At 39.1% G+C, this 25153-nt stretch overlaps 1 protein-coding gene across 4 annotated transcripts in view; it reads right to left on the reverse strand.

The window, feature by feature from the left end:
• The window catches only part of pcsk5b (proprotein convertase subtilisin/kexin type 5b), a 371873-nt gene that overhangs the window by 278040 nt on the left and 68680 nt on the right, over positions 1-25153 (reverse strand). For all 4 annotated transcript variants that reach the window (XM_043712351.2, XM_043712341.2, XM_043712369.2 and 1 more), the window contains exons 3-5: positions 21608-21721; positions 19582-19725; positions 12490-12566 (exon numbers count right to left, since the gene is read on the reverse strand). In XM_043712351.2, coding sequence (XP_043568286.1) covers positions 12490-12566; positions 19582-19725; positions 21608-21721 — 335 coding nt within the window. The remainder of the gene's footprint in view (positions 1-12489; positions 12567-19581; positions 19726-21607; positions 21722-25153) is intronic.

Raw genomic sequence — 25153 nt, forward strand, 5'->3', positions numbered from 1 at the left:
GAAATAAGACACTGCCATGAGAGGGGTAGACTGTATAGCTCACAAGGGGCAGATTCATTTCACTGCTACACAAAACCCATGTGCCCATATAATTAATCAAGTTTGAATACACTTTCTTGGAGAATAATTATAAGTACACAGCGTACTGTGCCAAGTGAGCCAACCTTCACGCCTCACCAGATGTGGCCAGCTAGCATTTTGAAAATTCTCTAATGGTGGATTATTAAACTCACAATCATGTCTTGGCCTGAAACAGATCCACCCTGCCAGCAATCTGATCTGAAATAAAAAGCAAATTTTAAAATGTGGTGCTAGCAGCAACCCAAGAAGAAATTCCTTCAGTAGAATTTCCTTTTGCAAGAAAAGTCCGAGGCAGAGAATGGCTCAAAAAGGCAGAAAAGCACCACTTGCTGGCTCACCCCATCTACTACCCAAATATCAGAAGCCTTTGGAAACAAAATTTCTTCATCTTTTCCTAATTGACTGCATACATGAGTGCTGTAATGCTTTAGATGTTACATTCGTCACAACTCCTACGGGTTACTTGCAATGATTCCGTGACAGCGTCACTACCAGCATGCTGACTTGCAATATGAAGCGTTTGCAAATACTCATGCAAGTGTATGTCTTAACAGGAGAAATTGCAGCTGTAGATTAATACAGTCATAGTCCTGCTAGCTTCTTTAGTTACTTGTGCCCTTTAAATCATTTGCATTGGACTGGTCTCAAAAAATGTTTTTAAAATGTTCCATGGAAATTTATGATACTTGAAATAAGTTGATGGGCAGAGGCCTCATTTTCCTTCCTGTGGACAAGGCTCCCACGGGGTTATAAGCAGTGATTTCATCCAATGGATATAGGAAATTCTGGTCACAGTACCCAGCACCAATGATTTCAGGTTGCTTTCAAAATAAAGTGTTTTCCTTTTTCTATATTATCCCCGTTAATCCTTAAAATGTATTCTGTACCAACACATTGCCAAAAAAAAGTATACACTGCAATGTTTTATAGTTGATTAAATTGAATACAAAAACTAAATTTAAACACTATAATCTTAGATAATTAATGTTTACAGTTCCACGAACAATTATGCGAATACCACACTGCAATGGGTCTGACAAGAATTCTTGGGCCTCTCTCATTACCAGAGCAAGTCTTCATTCCTGTAGATTCATGGCTACCCTATGATCTTAATATACAAAAGAATTCCAAGTAAAATGTGACATTGCCAGCCTCCTCAACCATTTGATTTTGTGTGGCGCTGATGTGAGAATATCTTCAGCTCCGACCTATAATTGCTTTGAAACCACTGCAGAATATTTTACCATACCTTTCCTTGCTTGTATTTAGGATTTTATCGTCATTTATGATCAAGCAAGTGCCACCAAAATTTGAAGTATCACTACAGCAACAAGCAGGCTATGCTCAAGTTACATACATATAAAATATACCAACAATGTTAAACTGCTTTTTAGCATTTAAAACGCACCACACATTCCTTCAAAAGCCATTTTTCCTGTAAGCTTTGTGTTATTTAATGAGTAGGGCCAACAATCAACAGTATGAAAAGCAGCGATTGAAATTTTTACAAATCAGTTTGCTGTAAATTGAAGGGATCTTTTATATTCTGACTTAATGTTAATTTCAAAACAATTTTGCTGACTAAAAGAGTAGCAGAATCAAGAATAGAATATGTCATGCAATCTCAGAGTGAGGTGGTGTTAGAGGTTCTGGCAAGCTTAAAAGGTGGACAAACCCAGAGGTCCAATTGAATTGTATCCAGATTTGGGAAATGAGACAAGAAATTACAGGGGCTCTGACTCAATTTCTAAAGTCTCCTCTGGCCAAAGGGGAGGTGCCAGAGGACTGGAGGACAGCAGGACAGTTAGTATGGTTCCACTTTACAAGGAGGGGTATGAATAAACCAGGGAATTGGAGATAATTGATTCTCACATCAACGAGATGGAAACTACTGGAGAGAATTAATCTCCCCTCGGAAAGGCAAACTTTGCTCATGGGTAGTCAGCACGGTTTTGACTGAGGAGATCACACGTAACAAATCTGATTGAATTTTAAGGTAGTGATCAGGCATAGGTAAGCCTCTGTGCTGAATGACTTTATAAAAATACGCCACAAATTCAACATTGAGTCAATGCAGTAAATGCCAGGAGGACTGGATAAAAGTGAACAACTAGTAGGCTTTACAGAGGGTCTTAAAGAAAAAGCAGAATGACAGAACATGGCAGAATGTCAAAGTTCAATACCTGGATGATTACAGTCATATCCAGCAATGGCAGGGTAAATTGGATGGATGGAGGTGGGGCAGGGGATGGCAAGATCACGAAGGATGGCAATGTGATGGTGAAAATTTTTCATTTGTGACCCTGGACAAGGACTGAACAAGCACTGGCATGAGAGCACAGTAGGACATTGGCAGAGTTTTGGATGAATTTAATTTTATGGTGGATGCAGAGGGATATTGAACAGAAGAAACTGGAAAAGTAAAACCATAAGAGATTAAACTGCAGATGAGTTAAAGCAAAAATGAAGACAGCTGCAGATGTAATGAGGCGAACTTTGTGACTGACAGTGTTTACGTATGTTTAGCAGGTCTACACAGTGTTAAATGGAATTGAGGTTACAAACGAATAGTTTGTTTGAGTCATTGAATCATAGTGACTGCAGAGGAGAAGTAACTACATGGCAAAGTATAAAGTTTGTTGTGGGAGCCAAAAGATGATAGTTATGATTTTCTTAGTTGAGGTAATGGTAGTTCAGCCCAGGACACAATACCAGACGTGTCTGACTGCAAGGTAAATACGACATGCAATTAAAATGAGGAAAAGAAAACCATGCACCGAAGACTCTGACAGTCAAACTTTCAATCCCATCCTCATAATACCCTTTTTGACTCAGTATTACTGTTTTTCCAAAGATGCAAACCTTCTTGGGGTGCTTTACACTAGAGATACTTTATTTATAAGGGCAATAACTGTAGTCACTTTGCTGGAAAAGTAACTGAGAGACATTGAAATCATATTATATCCCTGCCAATTATCGCCCCATCGGTCTATTCACAATCAATAAAGTGATGGAAGGTGTCATCAACGGGAGTATCGAGCAGCAGGTGCTCAGCAATAACATGCTCAATGACACCTAGTTTGAGTTCCTCCAGGATCACTCCGCTCCTGACTTTCTTATAGCCTTGGTTCAAACACGGAGAGAAGAGCTGGATTCTAGTGGTAAGGTAAGAGTAACAGCCCCGACATCAAGGCTGCAAATCAATCAAGTGTGGCATCAAGGAGACCCAAAAAAACTAGAATCAATGGGAATCAGGAGGCAAGCGCTCCACTGGTTGGAGTCATACCTGGCACATAGGAAGATGGTTGTGGTTATTGGACGTCAATCATATCAGCTTCAGGACATCTCTGCAAGACCTCTTCAGGGTAGTGTCTTAGGCCCAACCATCTTCAGCTGCTTCATCAATAACCTTCCCTCCATTAGAAAGTCAAAACTAGGGATGATCATGTATTATGTTCAGCACCATTTGCAATTCTCTAGATACTGAACCCAAATGATGTTCAAATGCAACAAGATCTGCACAATATCCAGGCTTGAGCTGACAAGTGGCAAACATCATTTAGGCCAGACAAATGCCATGCAATGACCATCTCTAATAGGAGACAATTTAACCACTGCCCAAATCTTGTCCACCATCTACAAGACACAAAATCAGGAGAGTGAGGAAGTACTTCCCACTTGCCTGGATGAGTACACTCAGGAAGTTTGACATCAACATCAACCAGGACAAAACAGCCCACTTCTGGCATCACATTCACAAGCATCCATTCAATCCACTACCAATATATTTACTGCAAGGCGGCAGCTCCCCTCCATTTTCTCAAGGCAACTAGGGATGCCTGGTCAACCAGCATGTGTTTATTCAATGACCATTTAAATGCCTTTAAAGTTAGTGAGTCTACTATTGTTGCAGGCAATGCGATCCACACCCCTACTACTCTGAGTAAAGAAACCACCTCGGACTTCTATCCTATATTTATCACCTGTCGATTTAAAGCTATGTCGCCTCGTGCTAACCATCATCATCCGCTAACCTACACCATCTAGTTCTGGACTCCTCCACTCCAGGGAAAACAGGCTTAGCCTATTCAACCTCTCCCTATGGCTCAAATCCTCCAATCCTGACACATCCTTTTAAATCTTTTCTGAACCCTTTCAAATTTCACAACATCTTTATGAATGGATGGAGAAAGTTCTCCTCGATCCTACCTGCCAATGACTTCTCATGCCCCCTCCTGACTCTTCTTAGCTCTCTCTTTCGGTCTTTCCTGGCTAACTTGTACCACCTGATGAAGGAGCGTTGCTCCGAAAGCTAGTGTGCTTCCAATTAAACCTGTTGGACTATAACCTGGTGTTGTATGATTTTTAACTTTGTACACCCCAGTCCAACACCGGCATCTCCAAATCATCCTAATAGAAGCCGCGATCTTCATCTTGACAAGAGAGAGTCAGCTTCTTTAGTAAACCAAAGCTCCTTCGCTCGTCCACTTCCTCCCTGCCTGACAGGCACATACTTATCAAGGACACACAATAGCTATTCCTTCAAGCTCCACATTTCAAATTGTGCCCATCCCCTGCAGTTTCCTTCCCCAACCTATGCATCCTAAATCTTGCCTAATCATATCATAATTACCTTTCCCCCAGCAATAACTCTTGCCCTGAATTATATACCTATCCCTTTCCATTGCTAAAGTAAACATAACCGAATTATGTTCACTGTCACCAAAGTGCTCACCTACCTCCAAATCTAACACCAGGCCAGGTTCATTACCCAGTACCAAATCCAATGTGGCCTCGACCCTTGTTGGCTTGTCTACATACTGTCAGGAAACCATCCTGTACACTTTGGACAAAAACTTACTCATGTAAAGTACTCAAACTATAGTATTTCCAGTCAATATTTGGAAAGTTAAAAGGCCCCCATAACAACTACCCTGTTACACTTGCTCTTATCCAGATTTATCTTTGCTATCCTATCCTCCATATCTCTGGAACTATTCAGAGATCTATAGAAAACTCCCAAAAGGGTGACCTCTCCTTTCCAGTTTCTGACCTCAGCCCATACTACCTCAGTAGACGAGTCCTCAAACATCCTTTCTGCCATCGTAATGGTGTCCTTGACGAATAATGCCACACCTCCCCCTCTTTTACCATCTTCTCTGTTCTTCCTAAAACGTCTAAATCCCAGAACCTGCAACAACCATTCCTGTCCCTGCTCTATCCATGTCTCCAAAATGGCCACAACATCAAAGTCCCAGGTACCAACCCACGCTATAAGTTCACCCACCTTATTCCGCATGCTCCTGATGTTGAATTAGACACGCTTCAAATCACCTTCCTGCTTGCTGGTACACTTGCAACCTTGAAACTTCATTTCTGAGCTCACTACTTTCAACCTCCTCCACCCTGGAACTACAATTTAGGTTCCCATCTCGCTGCTGATTATTTTAAACCCTCCCGAATAGCACTAGCAAACATCCCCCGCCCAGCCCTCTGGTTCAGGTGTAGACCATCCGGTTTGTAGAAGTCCCAGAATGAGTCCCAATTATCCAGGTTTCCGAAACCCTCCCTCCTGCACCACCCTGTAGCCACGTGTTCAACTCCTCTCTCTCCCTATTCCTCACCTCACTAAAACGTGACCTGAGCAACAAACCAGAGAAAACAACACTTTTCTCTAGCACTAAGCTTCCACCCTAGCTCCCTGAATTTCTGCCTTAAATCCCCATCACTTTTCCTACCTATGTCGTTAGTACCTATGTGGACCATATCTTGGGGCTGCTCCCCCTCCCCATCAAGGATCCCAAAAACACTATCAGAGACATCATGAACCCTGGCAACACCAACTGTGAATCTCTCTCATTCCCACAGAACCTTCTATCTGTCCCCCTAACTATGGAGTCCCCAATGACTAATGCTCTGTTTCTCTTCCCCCTTCCCTTCTGAGCAGCAAGGACAGATTCTGTGCTAGAGACCTGAACCCCATGGCTGTTGTTCTTGAGGGGAACAGCCACAGGGGACCACTGCACTGACTGCTGGTTCCCTTTCCATCCCTCTCAATAACCCTCTCTGCTTCCCAAATGATCTGAAGTTCATCCAGCTCCAACTCCCTAACTTGGTTTTCGAGGGGCTGGAGTTGGGTGCACTTCCTGCACACAAGGTCAGCAGGGACACGAGTGGTGCCCCTTAACTCCCACATTCTGCAGGAGGAACATTGAACTGCCCTAACTGCCATCTCCACGGTTCTAAATTCCTAAAGAGACTTCCCGGCAAGCTTCTAATTTCAAGGCTATTTAGAGATGGGAAATACATGTCTGTCTTGCAAACAACACTCATATAGTAAGAACAAATAAAGTAAACCCAAGTTGTTGCTATTAATAAAATTGATTTAGTTGAAGGAGGAGGATTTGGATTATCTTGTGACTGATAACCATTAAAAAAACAAAAACAGAAAAAAAATTACACTTGAGAATGTGTTTGTTAGTCTGAACAGGTTTTCACGTGTGACTGAGGTTATTGGCAGCAGCAAAGAGAAATTTGCACCATTTTGAAATTTCCTAATGAGCATCAACAATTAATGCCAAACCAAACTGTACAGTTCAATCAAAATAAACTGACATTATAGTGCAGGTTGAGGTTGATTTTGAGGTTGTAGGAATATATTACAAGTCACAATTGCAACACCAAGCCATGTTGACATCTAAACTGAGCACATTGCTTGGTTCTATGGAAACTAGCAAACTTAACCTCCGATCTATAGTGCAAGACAACGATTAATGAGTCCAGCAGTCTTCCTTTACCAAGTAAGCAATAAGACATAGGGTGCTCTTAGTCTGTATACCACTGAATTCCATAAAATTACACCATGGATAATAACTACCCAGCCCAATCAATCAAATATTTCACTGAATAGTGAAAACCCAAGATTTTTTTGCTCTTCTGATCACATCATTCAATAACTGTTGCTCGCAGTCTAACCTAATCTTAAAATTTAAGATGGTCTAATTTAATTCACAGCCTCTCCTGCTCTCCATTCTGAATTTCTGATGTAATTTGCAGTTACGACACCTTGTTCACTCGAAAATGGGTTTCTTTCTACTCAGTTGCACTGCTGCAATTTTAAAACACCTCCACCAAAATTGCTCCGAAACTCCTGGACAAGAGTTTTACATCCCCAATTTTTAAAGACTCTATTATATTTCCTTAAACAAGGCAACATTCTGCCCAAGATGGGCTACACATCCTCTGTTCCCACAAGTTCCTTCCTATAGTATAAGGCCAATTGTACATCTTATGATTATCAAAGTGCTCACTGATATCACCATCTCAAAATCAGATGTGATCTTGGATATGTTCACTGCCATCAACCCTTCCGATCGATATTGGTAATGCTCCTCTTGCAATGTGGGGAAGGATACACACGTGACATACAGGTAGTCCCCAGCTTGCAAATGGGCTGTGTTTTGGAATCAGTTTGCAAGTCAGAATATAATGCAGGATACTGGAAAGCAAATGTTCGTAAGTAAAAGAAATGTTCACATGTCGAGTCTTTAAAATTATAACCATGTATGGGATCACCTTTGTAAGCATGAGCATTTGCAAGTTGGACACTGAAAAAGCAGGGACCTCTCCTTCAGCAGAGGACAGGTTCACTTTTGATTAAACAGTAAGTAGATTTATTACATATCAATTAGTTGCTAGTTAAAATGCAATGATACATGATTGTCTCTTGAGAGATATCAGGCTCAACTTTAAAAGTTAGTTCACATTGCAGTTACTAAAATATTCTCGGTCTTGGTAACAAAGCACCAGAACTGGTTAAAACAAACACACAGCTCCTTCCTGAAAAAGTACGTTATATATTAATGCTCAAAGCTTATCGTGATGTCAAGTGAACCTTTCAGATACTGACTGATTTAGACAACAGCTCACCATACTGAAATGGTGTAAGATTTTAGACAGATTTACCATTTCATTGACTTTACATTCAACCTTATATAAGGAAAACAAATTCCATTAAAAAATAGTTTTCTGAAGACATTAACAGCAACTCCTTGTAAAACTCTATCCTAATGCTCTCTGCTTCACAGGGTCATCCAACCTAACCTAAAACGTTTTAAATTTCTTTATATTAATTGACATGAAAAATCCATCTGTCACTTGTTTACTAATTCTACCATCTTATTAATATTAGAATTATTTACTACACTTCTCAATATCTGAAAATGCCAGCAACATGTAAGTCATTGATACAGAGAGAAGAAAACCCAGAAAGAGAATAATAGAACACCATCCACCTCCAAAACACCCATGAAAGCTGCCTTTACTTCCCATGTAATTTGTAAGCCAATACCAACATGAAGTATATCATTAATTTGAGCCTACTGTTTTGTATTGAAGGACGTGTAGTTTGGGACATTGTTGGAGTTAGTTTTTTCAAGGGTAGCACGGTGGCTCAAGGGTGGCACAGTGGCTAGTACTGCTGCCTCACAGCATCAGGGTCCCAGGTTCTATTCCAGCCTCAGGTAACTGTCTGTGTGGAGTTTCCACATTCTCTCTGTGGAGTTTGCACAGTGTCTGGACTGTGGGAGGAAACCCACGCAAAGATGTGCAAGTCAGGTGAATTGGCCATGCTAAATTGCCGATAGTGTTAGGTGCATTAGTCGGAGGGAAATGATTCTGGGTGGGATACTCTTCGGAGGTTCGGTGTGGACTTGTTGGGCTGAAGGGCCTGTTTCCACACTGTAGGGAATCTAAACTAATCAGCCTTTAGTTCAAAACTCCTAGGTCCCGAGCTACAAACCTGTTTAGAAGCAAAGCGAACAAAATCCAATCTAGCTCTGCTTAAAAGCCCAATTTACTAATCACAGAATTAGCATGGTGAAGAAAGAAGCCATTGTGCAGTCACCATAAGGCCATTGACAGCTTGGTCAGCGCTGACTACATGGCAGTGTGTTCAAATGCAACAGGTTTCCTTTCACAAAGCCCGTCATATTCACACTTGCAAGTTTATTTTCCTATGACTTATTAAAGCCTCAAGTCAAGCTGATATTTGGACTTTCATACTAGACTGGACATGAGACAAGGATGTAGCAAATATGATCATTTTGACAGTGTCACAAAGCCACTCCTTATCATAACAGCCAACAACAGATTACACCAAGATGATAGACTAACACTTGATGACTTTAAAGTCACTTCTGTGAGGTCATGCACATTCTTGTTACAAGCTCTGAGACTGGTCTGAGTGGAGTTTGGTATGACTAAACAAACAACATTCTGCTACAAATGTTAAGACTTCCAGTTGCAGCAGTCTCATCTGGATGTTATTCTAAACAGAATCCAACTGGAGAATTTAACTGGTGGTTTTAGTCTTTTACCTTTCCAAAACACAGATCTGTGATGAGTATCTTTCTGGAATTTTTTCATCTGTTCAAATCACACTGTATTTTTACACATTAGGATTTTCCATTTCATGCAGTTGTTTCCTTTCTTCCTCCACAATTTGCACCTCCCAAAACTTTGGAAGATAAAAGGAGGCTGAGGTGAGTGGGTATAAGGAGAAAATGGCTTGGTGAGCACAACAAACAATGTGCTCAGTATTAGAGCTTAAACGTTTCAACAATGTTGCAATGGGAAGACAGAAGAATTGGATGGTCTATAAAGATAGAATCTATTAGGGAGAGGACTTTCTGCATCTAAAACTATAACAATATGACTATATGACAAAATTCCAGATTTGTACTGATCTGTTGATAGTGGTTAACTACTCAACTTACAATAAAGTACTGTACTATTAAACTCTAATGCATCCCCCCCATTACAGAGATGGGGGCGGGGGAGGTGGGGGGGGGGGGGGGGGGGTGGAGAGAAATGGGGGGGGATGTTAACTATCTTGGGTGGTCAAAACACCAAAACCTTTTTATGTTAAATATTTCTTAACGTGATTCCCAGAGTTCAATTCAAGAAAATTGTGCTGGCTTCTCATTTCCTGGCTATAACACACTGTCCAATTGAATACAATTTTGTAAATAGAATTAAATTGAAATATCCTTAAGTGAAGAACCAGACCACCAATGGAGGATTTACAGAAGATCCAATACAAAATTTACCAGCCTCAATAGCTTTACAGTTGCTAAAATACCCAATAACTCTGATCCTGCAGTACACACTGAGCTTTGTGCAAGATGAAGGCAGGAACTTTTCACATCAGCACTGAGGTCACCACCGGTAATTTTTCCTTTTTCCACAACTGTATGTAGTAGTTTGTAACAGTACAGTATCCAATTACTGGCCCTTGTCCAAAATAAATAAATACAAACAAAATAACAAGGACATAAAAACAAAACAAATTAACAAATTGCAGATTCCTCTGCATTCATTCACATAACATAGAATGGTACAGATTGTTATGTTTTCCTATCAGCAGGTTGGCAAGTGGAGGGTTACGAGGGGAGGGAAAGTTCCCTGGTTCACCATCTCAAGGGCTCCCTTTCCACATCAGACACTTACCCCTGCTCCCCAAGGCCTGCTCTCCTGCAAATGCTGCCTCATTCTCTGGGTCTCTCCACAAAGACACCTGGGTCCATAATCATCACCAACACCACCTCCTCCACTAACCATAGGGAATACACAAACAGGAAACCCTTACTCAGCTGCCTCTGTACTCCTGGATTTAAGAATCCGAGAACTACTTTTTGTCCCAGCCACCGCTACTTCTGGCATTACAGAAATCCTGGCCAATAGCTGAGGAGTTGTTGCGATTGCATGGATGCATGCATCACTGACTCAACCCAAATAATCCTGCTAAGAATTCTTACATTGACTATGTTAGGCTTTTGAAGTATTTCAGGTTTCCATGTGTTTCAAAATTCAAAAGATTCAACTGTCCAATAGCTACCACATAAAGATATGAAAATAATTTTCCATATCTCCAAATATCAAATGCTACACTCATTCTTCTGGAGGACATGTCTTAAATGTCTTAAAAGACTAGCACTCTGGGTATCCAAACTTCTTTTCTCATCTGCCTTCCATGAAGTCGGATTTCAGGAGCTCTGAATTAGTTTGTTGGCTTCTGATGTTTGTTGTTTGATCCAATTTCTGCAGGCTGGTAATGGATCTCTAAGCCCATTTTACCTGGATATACAACTGCTGCAAGTCTAGATTTAGCTGCAAAAATGCCAGGGGCTATTTTTCTAAATGTTGCCTCCTCCCAATTCCAAACAGTAAAACAAAAGACTCTTAAGTGAAGCTGTTGAGGATGTGGAATTGTTCTGCAATGAATCATTCAAAGAACTCTAATTTTTAGCAGTGGAGTTGTTTAAAAAGATGTTTAATGACCAAGCAGTACAAAATAAAGTAATTACTGTGATATGCCACTTTTACCTGCTCAGTGAAGTAATTATGTGCAAATTTACCTGGATAACAATGACATTGTAATATGAATGGAAATCACTGACATCTTTCCACAATTTTAAAAAGTTAAATTATAATTTTTTATTAAAACATTTGAAATGTTTTGAAAAGTTTAATCGGTTAAAAAGTGAAACAAATGTCAAGTGCAATCCCTCAAAAAGTGAAACATGATGAGTGTAAAGTAGTAGTCCACAAACAGGATTATTCACATGACAGAATTTCTCAGTCAACAGAGAAGGCATACGTACCAACTAAAGCAGCCAACAGCAAATCACCAGCTCTTTAGTCCCACTAGTGCCAGCACCAGCAATGGCCAAGAATGTCTCAAGATCACTATACCTACACACCTTTAAAAGATTTACTCTGGGATCACTTGAATCAGAACTTGCTACTCTGTTGTAATTTAGTGGTGAGTAATTTAACTGCAATAAACATCTTCTGGATTTTTTGCTATGATATCTATGACTAGTTTCTTATGCTACAAGAGACAATACGAGCATTTCCACATGAGCCAAAATACCCCACTGGGGAAAAAGCCATATGAAAGATGAACAGTCTCCCGTTTCTGAGTCCCAGAATCCAGGACCAGCTAAGTGTAGAGGTTGTCACAGCAGGAAGCCTTAGTGGCCAAAAGTGAAAGTCAGAAATTTAAGCATGTACTTCATAAAATTTTCCAACTAAATAAATTAGTTCAGAGCCTCTAACATATAAAAAATTAACATGGGATATGAAAGTGGAATATTATATTTATCTATAATTATTTGTGTAACCCAATGAACACTATTTTATAAATGTAGTTGTTGTGAGACTCTCTTGTTGAAAATGCAACTCATGTAGCTTATGGGACATTGAAAATTCGAGCTTCAAATTCGTAATTTTCTTTCAACATTAAGAAAGGAAAGCAACGTTAAATTCAGAAAGTTCATAAGCTAAGTTCAACTGAAACCGTGTATGGAAGACAGGTGCTGAAACAGAAATAGATATTTCCCTTACTTGTTCTCATTGCTGGCATCATAACGAGGCATGGGATCCCAGTCATTTCCATTGACATCAAAGCTAGCCATTTGATCCTACAGCAAGAAGGGAAGAAAAGAAAATCACACAACTACATTAATAAATAAAGTCACTGTAAAATTCATGCATTCTTAAAAGGTTTTCCATGCATAAATGATTCAACTTAGCTACACAAGAGTTGTTGGGAAATGTGCGTTAATATCATCCCCTGGCCTCATGAGAATAACAAACAAACTAGGTTTTGGATGACGTACATCATTCCTCAGACAGAATTATTCCAAGATTATTGAAAATGTTAAAGCCGTTCCAATAGTTTCAGCCAACATTTCTTGGCAGTCAGAACCATTGTATGGATGGAGGAGAAGAACGAAAAGCAGCAAGTTTTGGAAATATTAACAAACAACAGAAAATGTTGGCAATCACCAGGTATACAGAAAGGAGAGGGGAGAAAAAAAAAGGACAGGGCAGTCTTGGTTAAGGTTATATTCCCAAAACATATTAAACTGGTCTTCTATTATAGCTACTGACTGATCTGCTGCTTATTTCCAGCATTCTCCTGTTTAATTCATTGTCATTGTAGCAGATGCAAGTTTCCATCAGTGTGGTGGGATACACAGTAGGATCTTTAAGCTATTGAGAGATCAAATCCAAGTGGCCTTGGAAATATTTCAGGACTCCAAGTATGGTTGCATGTCAGACCATTAGAGTTGGCCAATACAGTATCAAGTTTTAAAAAAGGAAATAAAGCTAAATGAGTTTAATTGTGAGCCAGCTAGTTTAATCTGATATAGGAGAAGAGCAGAAGTCATTAATTAAGAATAAAACTAACATGCATCAAGATGAAAAACTTTAGTTATAGGCTGCAAATTTACAACCAATATAATCAATTTCAACAAAGCTTAGGAAATGTTTTGAAAAAGGGAGCAGATACAGTAGATGAGAGAAAATGTAGTGTGTGTACATTATGTGGAGCATACAAAAGAGTAATAATGTGAGATCACAAGAGAAGGATAAAAGGTGCATGAAATTAGGGATATGACAGCATGCTGGCTCAAGTGAGAAAATAGGAGACAGTTCTTTCATAGAAAGAAGGAAACTACAAAAGGATACTGATTAAATGGGGTTTGGGCTAAAATGTGACATCAATTTAGTGTCAGTAAGAAAGATGATGAATTTTGGTAAAAGAAATAATAGCAATAATTATACTCAATGAAAGTAAGCTTGGTGTTGCAGAAGAGGGGATGAATTTTGGAAAACAGTTTCACAGAACATTAAATGAACAAGGACTTTGTGAGAAGAGAAATGTTTGCTAGGCCCCTTGCTATGATGCTTGTTTCATTGACATCCTTGGGTGAGGTGCCAGACGTCTGGAGGTTAGCCAACAATAGTACCACTATTTAAGAAAGGCTGTGAGCAAAAGCCTTACTTCAGTGGTCAGTAAGTCGTTGGAGGGAATTCTGAGGGACAGGATTTACATTCATTTGGAAAGAAAATGGCTGACTTGGGATAGTCAAAGAGCTTTGTACATGGAAAATTGGGTTTGAGTTTGAGATTTTTTGAAGAGGTGACAAAGAAGATTGATGAAGAGAGAGTGGTAGACATTATCGATATGTACTTCAGCAAAGTGTTTGATAAGTTTCTATAGACTTGTTAGTAAGATTAGACTACATGAGATCCAGGAGGAGCTAGTCAATTTGGTACAAAATTGGCTTTAAGGTAGGAGACAGAGGGTGGTGGTAGAGAGTCGCACTGGTGGCCTGTAACCAGCAGTGCACCACAAGGACCAGCGCTGGGGTCCACTGCTTTCCAAATCATTTATATAAATTTGAAATGTGTATACAGGCAACATGGTTAGTAAGTTTGCAGATGACACCAGAAGAGATGGTGTAGTGAACAGTGAACAAGATTACCTCAGAGTATAATGGGACTTTGATCAAATGGGCCAATGGGTCAAGTTGTGGCAGATACAGTTTAATTTAGATATATGTGAGAAGCTGCATCTTGGTGCGGCAAACCAGGTCATGACTGACACAGTTAATGGTAGGTCTACAGGGAGTTTTGACAAACAAAGAGACCAAGGGGTACAGGTGCATAGCTCCTTGAAAATGGAATTGCAGGTGGTCAGGGCGGTGAAGGTGGTGTTTAGTGCACTTGTCTTCATTGGTCAGAACACGGAGTATAGGAGTTGGGATGTCATGTTTCGGCTGCATAGAACATTGATGAGGCAGTGTTTAGAATACTGCCAACAATTCTCATTGCTCCTCTATAAGAAGGATGTTGTTAAACTGGAGAGGGCACAGAAAATATTTACAAGGATGCTGCCAGAACTGGAGGATTTGAGTTAAAAGGGAGAGGTTGAATATTTTTCCTCTGAGCATTGCAGACTGAGGGTTATTTTATAGAGGTTTATAAAATCATGAGGGAGATTAATTCAACACAATACAATACAGCAAGTCTGCACTGCTTCCTAATTCCTATTTAGACTATTACTTATTACAGAGAGTTTCTATCTCTCTGTTCAGCACATGATTGTGTGTCTATCAAGATACGTCTTCTATTTGCTAATGTTCCTGCTTCCACCATCTCCACTCGAAGTGCATTCCAGGCACCCTTATGTGAAAGATTTTCCCCACACATCTCTCCTAAATTTCAACCCCCTCACCTTGAATGAGTGCTCTCTTGTAATTGACCTTCTTACCTTGGGAAAAAGCTTCTGACCATCCTCCCTATCTATGCTTCTCAATTTCGTAAACCTCTGTCAGGTCACCCCTCAGTGAAAATAATCTGAGTTTATCTAACCTCACCTCATAACTAAAACCTCCAGACCAGGTAACATCCTGGTAAATCTTCTCTGCACCCTTTACAAAGTATCCATGTCTTTCTGTATTGTGGTGCCCAGAAATGGAATATTCCAAATGTGGCCTAGCTAAAGCTTTCCACGTTTGTCAACTTTTATATTAATTGTCCTGGCCAATGAAGTCAAGCATGCTGTATGCCTTCTTTGACCATCTTGTCCACCTCTGTTACCACTTATAGCGATCTGTGAATCTATAGGCCCATATCCCCCTGTATGTCAATGGTCCTAAGGGTTCAGCCATTTACACCTGAGGTTTAGCTTCCAAAATGACCACCTGTCATTTGTCCAGATTAAACTCCATCTGCCATTTCTCTGCCCAATTCTGCAATCTATATTCCTCTGTATCCTTGGACAATTCTTCTCACTATTTGCAACTCCACCAACTTACTAAGTCAGACCACCCATTACTTTTCTCCAGATCGTTTATATACATATATTTTGAAGGTCCCAGTACCGATCCCTGCAGACCACCACCAGTTACTGATCTCCATTCAGAAAAGCACCCTTCCACTGCTACTGTGTGTTTTCTATGACCAAGCCAGCATTGTATCCATCTAGACAGCTCATCCTGGACCAGCCTGTCACGAAGTACCTTATCGAATGTCTTACTAAAGTCCATATAGACAACATCTAGTGCCCTTCTCTCAATCATTCTTGTAACCTCCTCAAATAAAAACTATCAAGTTTATGAGGCACGATCTCCCCCGCACAAATCCTTGCTGTCCCCCCCCATCACTAACAAGTCCATTCACTTCCAAATGTGAATAAATCTTGTCTCTTAGCATCTTCTCCAAAAGCTTCCCACCATTAACGTCAGGCTCACTGGCCTGTAATTACCTGGATGATCTCTGTTTCCTTTCTCAAACAAAGTCAAAAAAATTTGCCATTCTCCAGTCCTCTGGAACCTCGCCAGAGGCCAAAAAGGTTGCAAAGATATCTGTTAAGGGTCCAACTGCAGAGGAACCTCAAATTATTTGAATATCAATTATCCAAAAGGACATAAATTTTTCTCCAGATCATTTATATACATATATTACAAAAGGTCCCAGTACTGATCCCTGCAGAACACCCCCAGTCATGGGGGGGGGGGGTCAGCTGGGGGGCAAGGGCGCAGACGGGGTTGGACGGGTTCGGGATAGGGATTGGGGTGAGGGGGGATTGAACAGGATTTGGGGGGGTGGGGTGAGAGCGAAAGGGGTTTGGGGAGGGGGCGGGTTGGGAACGGGCAGGGTTGGACGGAGTGGGTGTGGGGCAGATGGGGTTGGGGTCAGGTGGGGCTCACGCAAGGTGTGTAGCTGCCTAGTCTCCTGAATGGGGAGCAGATTTAATAAAAAAACACTCCGAGCCTCAGAGGAAATCAATTAATTGAATAATCAATTATCCAAACAAAAAACAGTGCCCGCCCATCTCGTTCGGATAATTGGGGTTCTTCTGTATTTCCTCTATTGCCTCCCACACAGTATCCTGGCCCTGGGGACATATCTACTTTAATGTATTTCAAGACACCCAACACTTCCTTCTTCATTATGTTGACCTGCTTGAGAGTATTCACACACCATTCCCCAACCTCAACCTGTACTGGGTGAGTAGTCAAAATCGTTCTTCTAGGGAGTCCAAAACTAGACAGCACAGGTTTAAGGGGAGGGGAAAGGTTTTAAAAAGGACTTGTGGGTTAACGTTTTCATGTAGAGGGTGGTGCATGTACGGAATGAACTGCCAGAGGAAGAGGAGGAGGCTGGTACAATTTTAACAATTAAAAAGGTATCAAGATGGGTATATGAATACGAAGGTTTACAGGGATATGGGCCAAAGGCTGGCAAATGGTACTCGGTCAGATTGGGATTTCCAGTTGGTGTGGATGAGTTGGACCGAAGAGATGTTTCCTTGCTCTTTGACTAATGAATTTTAGATGTTATTTTAAGTAAACAGTATAAATAACCAATGTATAACAATTAGTCTATGTAAAACATTAAATTGCAGTTAAACCACTACATCCATATCTGCAATATTGGCAGCATGTTGAGGTTTTTGAGGGAACACAACATTGTTTCACTAAAATGCCACCCGGTAAGAGACAGTAATCGGAATCAAGTCAGTCTTTAAAAAAAAAAATCTACCTTTCTCCCCCAACAATAACAATGCAGATTGCGGGGCTATGTATAAAACCTCTACAATGCAGAAAGAGGTCATTCGGACCATCTAGTCTGCACTGACTCTCCAAAGAGCATTCCACCCAGACCCAGGCCCTTGCCCCATCTCCATAAGATCACTTAACCCATGGCTAATCCACCTAGCCCACACATCACTGGACACTACAGAATTTAGCATGGCTAATCCACCTAATCTGCATACCTTTTTGATTGTAGGAGGAAGATGGAGCACCTGGCAGAAAGCCAAGCAAATACAGAGCAAATGTCTGTGTGGAGTTTGCTCAGCCACCCAAGGATGCAATCAAACCTGAGTCCCTGGCACTGAGAGGCATCCATGCTAACCACTAATACCACCCCATAGGGGAAAAAAAATAGTAATACTATAGAAATGATAATTCAGCAATAATAAAATAGAAGCATAATGAAAGAATAGAATGTGCATAAAAACAAATATAAAAAAGGTTCAAGAATGAATCACAGCTAACATAAATGTCTAATTGATGGTAGAAACGACACCATGCAGTGCGTTGAGGAATTTGAACTAACATTGAGTTAGCAGTTGAGGAAGAGGTAATGAAGGAAGTGATATGGATAACGGGTGATAATGTAATTGGAATTATTAGTCTAGGTGGATGGTGTGTTGACTTGAAGTGATTGGATTTAAATGTCTTTATATGCTTATTAATATTTATGTATTTTAGAAATGCAAACAATAATTGGAACAAGTGCCATGAGATTTTGGAAATGTTTTGTTTAAAAAGTGCATTTTGGAATTTTAAACAACTTGCTTCTGAAGAAATCAAATGTTCAAGCAATTTGAAGGAATCTCAAACTTGATCCAAGAAAGATACAATTCTTTAATTAACCATGTTCGAATTCCATTTAATGTTGCCTTGGAAACTGGCACAAAGACAAAGGGGGAACAAGATTGAATGGGAAACCACAGAATATGGTTAAATAAAAATTGCAAAGCTCCCCTAGCTCCAAATTGTCCAGGTTCTGCCATAAAGATGACAAACTCCATTCCCATCTGTATAATTTCGCAGTTCTACTAGCAAGACTGGATACCTAATCCAAAGAGAAATTTCAGCTGCTTTTCTTAATTAGTTCTAGTTAAATATCAAAGGAGAACTACGTTGTCTGAGGAGACATTAAACCAAGAACACATCCCTGCTTGTTCAGGCAGATGTGAAAAATCCCATACTCTCTGTGGAGTGTTCCCTACATCCTAACTAAAAACAGATTGTCTGATTATTTGTCTCATTTGCTCTTTGTGGAGCATTGCTATGTGCAATTTGGCTTCAAGGTTTACTTAAACCACATTCACTATATTTCAAAATCAATCTTTTACGTATAGTACTTAGGGTGATGACATAAATCCAATAGGTTCACCTATATAAATTTTAAAAACTTATAACTTCCCATTTTAATTTGTAGTTAATACTGTGATGACTGGATATACAAGGGGGCTTAAAATAATAAATGCATTTTCCCAACAGAGAATACAATGAGCAAACCTGTTCCAATTTTAGGGAGAGATTCTACATTTGAGCCTCAAAAACTTCTTGCTGACAAGAAATTTGAGACTGGAAAGTAAATATAGTGCATCCAACTCATAGCAGGATTTAATTTGTACTTGTCATATTACACCAGTAGCAGTTGTATTGTACTAATTCTAGATCAATCAGTAAATATATTCTAAGACACCAAAAAAAGTTACAAACCTAATGAAATTAACTGTTCTAACTTGCAAATAGATTCTTGGGATAAGGAGAAGCAATAATCACAGTCACCATAATTATCCCTTATTGCCCAACTACAGTAGAATCTGGTTTCACAAACAGAAGTTTGCAATCAAGTGTAATGGGGGAGTGCCCAAATTCCACTTATACAAATGGTTATGGGTGTAAACACCAAAAGGAAGCAGTGACAATTTCTAAAACACTTAAATTGAGTTATCTTAGTTTCCCTTGGTGTCATAACTCACTTACAGCAGGACTCAAATAAGTCTTTGCAAATTTTTGAAAGGCATTTGCTTGAAAGAAAATTGAAAACAAAACATACATAATTCTGCTGCAAATCAGGGTGGTTCCTCTCAATGCCATCATCCAGAATTGTTACCACTACATTTCGACCTGTATAGCCTCTCCGCCAAGCACCTACAATGTTCATATCTGACTGGCAGTGATGAGTGTCATCGTTGCAGTGCTAATGGGTGGATAGAAACAAAAAAAAAGGTTTAAACGTTACTATCAAATAAATAACAAACTTTTGCATTCAAGAAAGCAACATTTTCATTGAGAAGAATGAAATATTCTCAACAAGATAGTGACAAAACAGTTTGCAAAAAATAGGAAATAAAGATATCACTTTTGTTTGATATTTATTCCATTAAGTCAGTTCAGCCTTGAATGTAACTGAAGCCTCCCTGCCTATGTACACTGTCCTTTTTATATGCCAACTTGCCCTTTTCCCTTCAACAAGGACATTGTTTTATTCTGCAGCCTTTTTACATTATAAGATGTCACATGCTGATGCCAGAACAAAGTCAATCCCAAAATAAGAACAAGAACAGAAGTAGGCCATGTGGACTCATGACCCTGTTCTGCCAATCAATGGGAGTCATGGGACATCAATGATCTAATTTTATATACCCATAATATGCCTTCTATCCCAATATCTGCAATTTTTGAAGAGATTGACAGATTTAATATCCAATTAACTGCAATTTGCAGAATAGGAGTTCCAAACATCACCATTGTTAATTTGAAAAATTAGTTTCTAATTTCTAAAAGGTTTATCACTAATATTTAAACTACAGATGTTACTCCTAGATTCCACTTCGAGTGGAAAAAGTTTATCTTTATCTGTTTCTCTTAATATCTTGTGAACTTCAAATAATTTACATCAGGCTTCTAAGTTTAACAAAATATATCCATACTTTGTTTAATCTTTCCCTGTAATTTAACCATTGAAGTTCACATACCATTCTAGTTAAATGTACACACCTAAGCTAATATATCCTTTGTATAATGTGGTGTTCAGAACTTCAGTACTCTAGGTGTGGTTTGAACTTTGTATAGCTTTTACCATTTTGTAATCAAGTTCCCTCTCCATAAAAGCCAACATCCCACTGGTCTTTTTGATTTTTTTTCCAGTTTCGGTTCACAACATTTTAATGCGTGCGCTTGGGTGCACTTGAAGCTTTGGAACCCCTACTATTTTAGGTTTTCACCTTTCAAACAGTATGATCTAAAATGTTTGCTTATAATTAAATCCTCTGCCAAAGTTTTGCCCATTAACCGGATTAATCAAAATCCCCAAATGGAAGAATATTAAAATAATCTAAAAGACAAAAGCTGAGGAGATGGTAGGATAGTGCTAATATGAATAGACTCGTAATCCAAAGTGCTTGGCAATGTTCTGGCAACATTAGTTAGAATCCTATTATTACAAATGGTGCTCTTTGAATTCAATAAAAAACCCTGGAATTTAAAATAAAAAAAAGGCTGGTCGAATGGAAACAATATAACCATTGCATGATTGACGCTTAAGGAAGCAAATCTGCTATCCTGACCTGACCTGGTCTGGCCCATGTGATTCCTGACACATAACAATATAGTTAACTCTTAACTGCCTTCAGTTCAAGCAGTAACAGCAATGGCAATAAATGCCGGCTCAGCCAGTGGTGCCCACATCCCACGAATAAATAAAAAAATAGTTGCAAGGTGGCCATGAATAGGAGATGGAAATCTGTCGGTAATTTGAGACGATACATTTCAATAGAAACAGAATAAGTACACTTGGATAATTTAGGAAGGCAGGTGATTAAAATTCACAAAGGATTAAAAACAATATCTTAGGATACAGGTGAGAAACAAACTAATGGAATAATGATTTTTATGATGACGCAATAGAACAAACAAATTGAGATGCGATATTGACCAAAATTGGAGTATGGTATACAATTTGAGCTCCAAAACAAAAACTGCAAACATTTCAGCATGCAACAAAGTTGACGTAAAGAGAAAAGTATTGTGGAGAAAGGAAATGGGTGTGAAGAATTACACAAAAATCAAATACCACTTACTATGTACCACATGCTTGACCATTTAGGATCATTGAAGTAAGGATACTGAGGAGCTCCAGCTTTAAAATCTCTCTTTATCCGTCGTTTTACCACCTGCTGCTGTATCCATTCCACCTGCCGTGAAAACAAGTTGAGACAAACCAGAAATAAACAACTGTTGAGGCCAAAATGTACATTAATTTGTACAAAGTACAAGGTCTATCAGTTTTAGTGAATGCAAGTAGCTTTGCTTTGTATCAGAAGTTCATTGTTTTAAGACTGGGTTCTCAATGTAATAGATTTGGATTTTCAGAAGGTGTTTCATAAGATACTATATATTACATATCTAATTAAGTAAAGTGCCTATGGTGTTGGAAGTTGTATATTAGCATGGACAGAAAATTGCCTAACTGATAGAAGAGAGAGTTGGGTGGTAGTACTGTTCTAGGATGGCAACCTGTCACAGGAATCATCCTGCACCACAATTACTATCCCTATACTGTACATTGAGGACTTGGATAAAGAAAAAAAAATGAATGTACTATAGGCAAGTTTGCAGATAAAAATATACATGAGAAACCAAGCGGTGAGGATGGCATAGAGGCTGCAAAGGGATACTGACCGGTTTACTAACTGGGAATAAACTTGACAAATGGAATATAATGTGAGAAAATGTGAGGACATGCATTTTGGCAGAAAGAGGAGCTGCTGAACAGGATTTAAAATGGTGAAAGAGTGCAGGAATCTATAGGACAGACAGATTTGGGAACCCTTGTGCATGAATCACAAAAAACTTACATGCAAGTAATAAAGGAAGACAAATGGAATGTTGGGCATAACAAGGCACCAGTTAAACAATAGCTGGAATATTGTAAACAGTGGGTTCCTTATCGAAAGGAAAGAAACTGGCATTGGAGGCAGTCCAGAGAAAGGTCACTCAGCTGGTACCAGGTATGGAAGAAATGCTTTATAAAGGAGAGGTCGAGCTGGTACTCATTAATTCTTATTCTTCTAAATTCCAATGTTATTGAAATATTAAAAATTCATAGAGAACTTGATAGGATAGTTGTGGAAAGGTTGCTTCCCCTTGTGGGAGAATATAGGCCAGAAGGCATAATCTGAGTTGTGGGTTTCCCATTTGCGACAGAGAGGAGGAAGAATTCCTTCTCGGAGGGATGTGAACCTATGGAATTTTCTACCTTAGCGTGCTATTAAGGTCAGATAATTACATATATTCAAGGTTGAGATAAGGCAATTTTTAAATCAGCAAAGTAACCAAGGGTTTTGGGGAAAATATAGGAAAGTGGAGTTGAGGTTCAGATCAACAGTAATCTCAACGAATGGTCGTGCAGATGCGTTGAACTGAATGGACAATTCCTGCTCCTTTATCCTATGGTCTAAGTCCAGGAAATATATCAATTTGCTACATCTGTAATTTTTAAAAGCTGCAACAACTTGCTCCATTACATTCCTTCTAGGCTTTAAATGAAACACATTTCACCTCATTACATTTATACCAATTCAATGTTTACACCGGATTTGCTTGGTAACTTGCAATTTAAATCTACTAACATCTAGATACATCTTTTAGTAAGAGAAAGCTTATCTTTAATAAGCTATAATTGTGAAAGCTCAATTCCAGTTTATACTAGGGAAGCCACAAACCACAGTTTCATGATGCGTGTGTAATAATGGGATAACATCCAGTTTCCACATTATCAAACAAAGTGCTTTTTTTTTATTAAATAAACTGAAGCATCAAGAAAATTCAATCCCACCTTTCTACCTTATCTCAAAATAAAAAGACAAACAACAAGGTCCATCTTTTTTGGGATAAGCGGTGAATAGAGGAGAAATTATTGATATATGTAAGTTACTATGGAATAGATTTTGTAAACATATAACCATATTCTCAAATGTGCACTATTTTCAAGTTAAAATTACATTTTTTTTAAAAAGAAGGCAACTTCATCAAAACGAGGCTCTTTACATACTTGTTAAAATATTTTTCTTAGGTAGATGTTAACCTCAACTCAATAACAAGTTTCAACCTCAGTCTCGCCAACAGTAAGCCAATGGACCACAGTATGAACTTAACAATTTACCACCACTTGGTCTCCTGTCAGAAGATCCAAATAAAATACATATTTGAAAATAAAGATGAGTCCATCCATTCCAGATTCACATTCCAGTCAGAAGAAACAACCTTTCCATGTTCCTTATACAGCATCTTCAGTAAGATTATCATCTTCATTTAAACTCCAAAGTTTAATTTTCTCGGCCTCGTGGGACATCAGCCATCTCAGAAACCAATGTAGTGAACATTTGTTGTTCTGCCACCAATGCAATCATACTATTCCTTAAATACAAAAAAAAACTCACCCATACCCTGTACAGCTCTAACAACAATTCCTGCTTTTCACACTCCTCAGATTCTGATGCAGTCAAAAAAAAACTTTAGAACTAAATTGAAACAGCCAGGATGTTAACCAAGAGAGTGTAATGAATTTATTATTTTTCTGTCCTTAGGGTGAAAAGAATCTTAATTCAAAAATTATTAGTAGCATAGTAATATTTACTTACAATAGATTACCTACCTTGGTTTGGGAATAGCTGGGGATAAGGGAATTTAGCAACCGGATATTCAGTCACTCATCTTCGAGTGCATCCTGAAGCATTTCACAGTCAATAACTTCGAGAATCATAGTTGCTTTTGTAATAGGAATAGGCCATTCAACCCTTTAAGCCTGTTCCACAATTCCATCATTATTGACCTGAAACTTCACTCTACCTACCCAGGCTCCAAAATTATTAATATCTTTGCCTTAGGAAACTCTATGAATCTCAAATTACAAAAGGTACCTACCCTGCACCTTGGAGGGTGTGCAAATATGGGGGAGACAGGAAGAGTATTTCCACAAGTTTCATTATCCTGTTGTGTGTGAAGTGGTGACACTGTGGCATTACTCAAGAACAGCCTAGAACCAATTTGATGGGTTATCCAGTTCTCCTGGAATTCCACATCAGGAGAAATGGACAAACTGTTTGACTCATTGTTTTGTTAATCAACTTGAGCATTCCCATTCAATCATTCCTTAATCTTCTTCATTCAACAGCATGCAAAGAGATGCCACCAACAGCAATAGGAACTATCAGTTCTAGTGTTATCTGTTTGAGAGATTAACACTGAACAGGATACCAGAGAGAACTCCCATATTCTTTGGGAAAAAAAAGCCATGGAATCTTTTATGTCAACTCAAGAGGGCAGATAGGATCCTAATTTACCATCTCATTCCAAAGAACATTATTAAAAGAAATGAGGGAGAAAAAAAAAAGAGGATATAAAGATTAGTTAATGTGACATTAGTTGCCAGCAAAACGTTGGCATTAGCAAAATCATAGTATGAGCAGAAGGTGCCAACATCATTTTATGAAAGGGAAATAGTGAGAGACAAATTATTAAGAGATTGAGGAGGAATTAGCTAGCAGGCTAGATAAATGGGGAAGCAACAGATTTTTAAAAATCATACATTTCCACAAAGCATTTAGATTGGCCAATGGACAAGC

This window comes from Chiloscyllium plagiosum, unplaced genomic scaffold (assembly GCF_037043375.1).
Source record: "Chiloscyllium plagiosum isolate Xiang-an unplaced genomic scaffold, Cpla_swu_hap1 HiC_scaffold_2, whole genome shotgun sequence".
Taxonomy (NCBI): Eukaryota; Metazoa; Chordata; class Chondrichthyes; order Orectolobiformes; family Hemiscylliidae; genus Chiloscyllium; species Chiloscyllium plagiosum.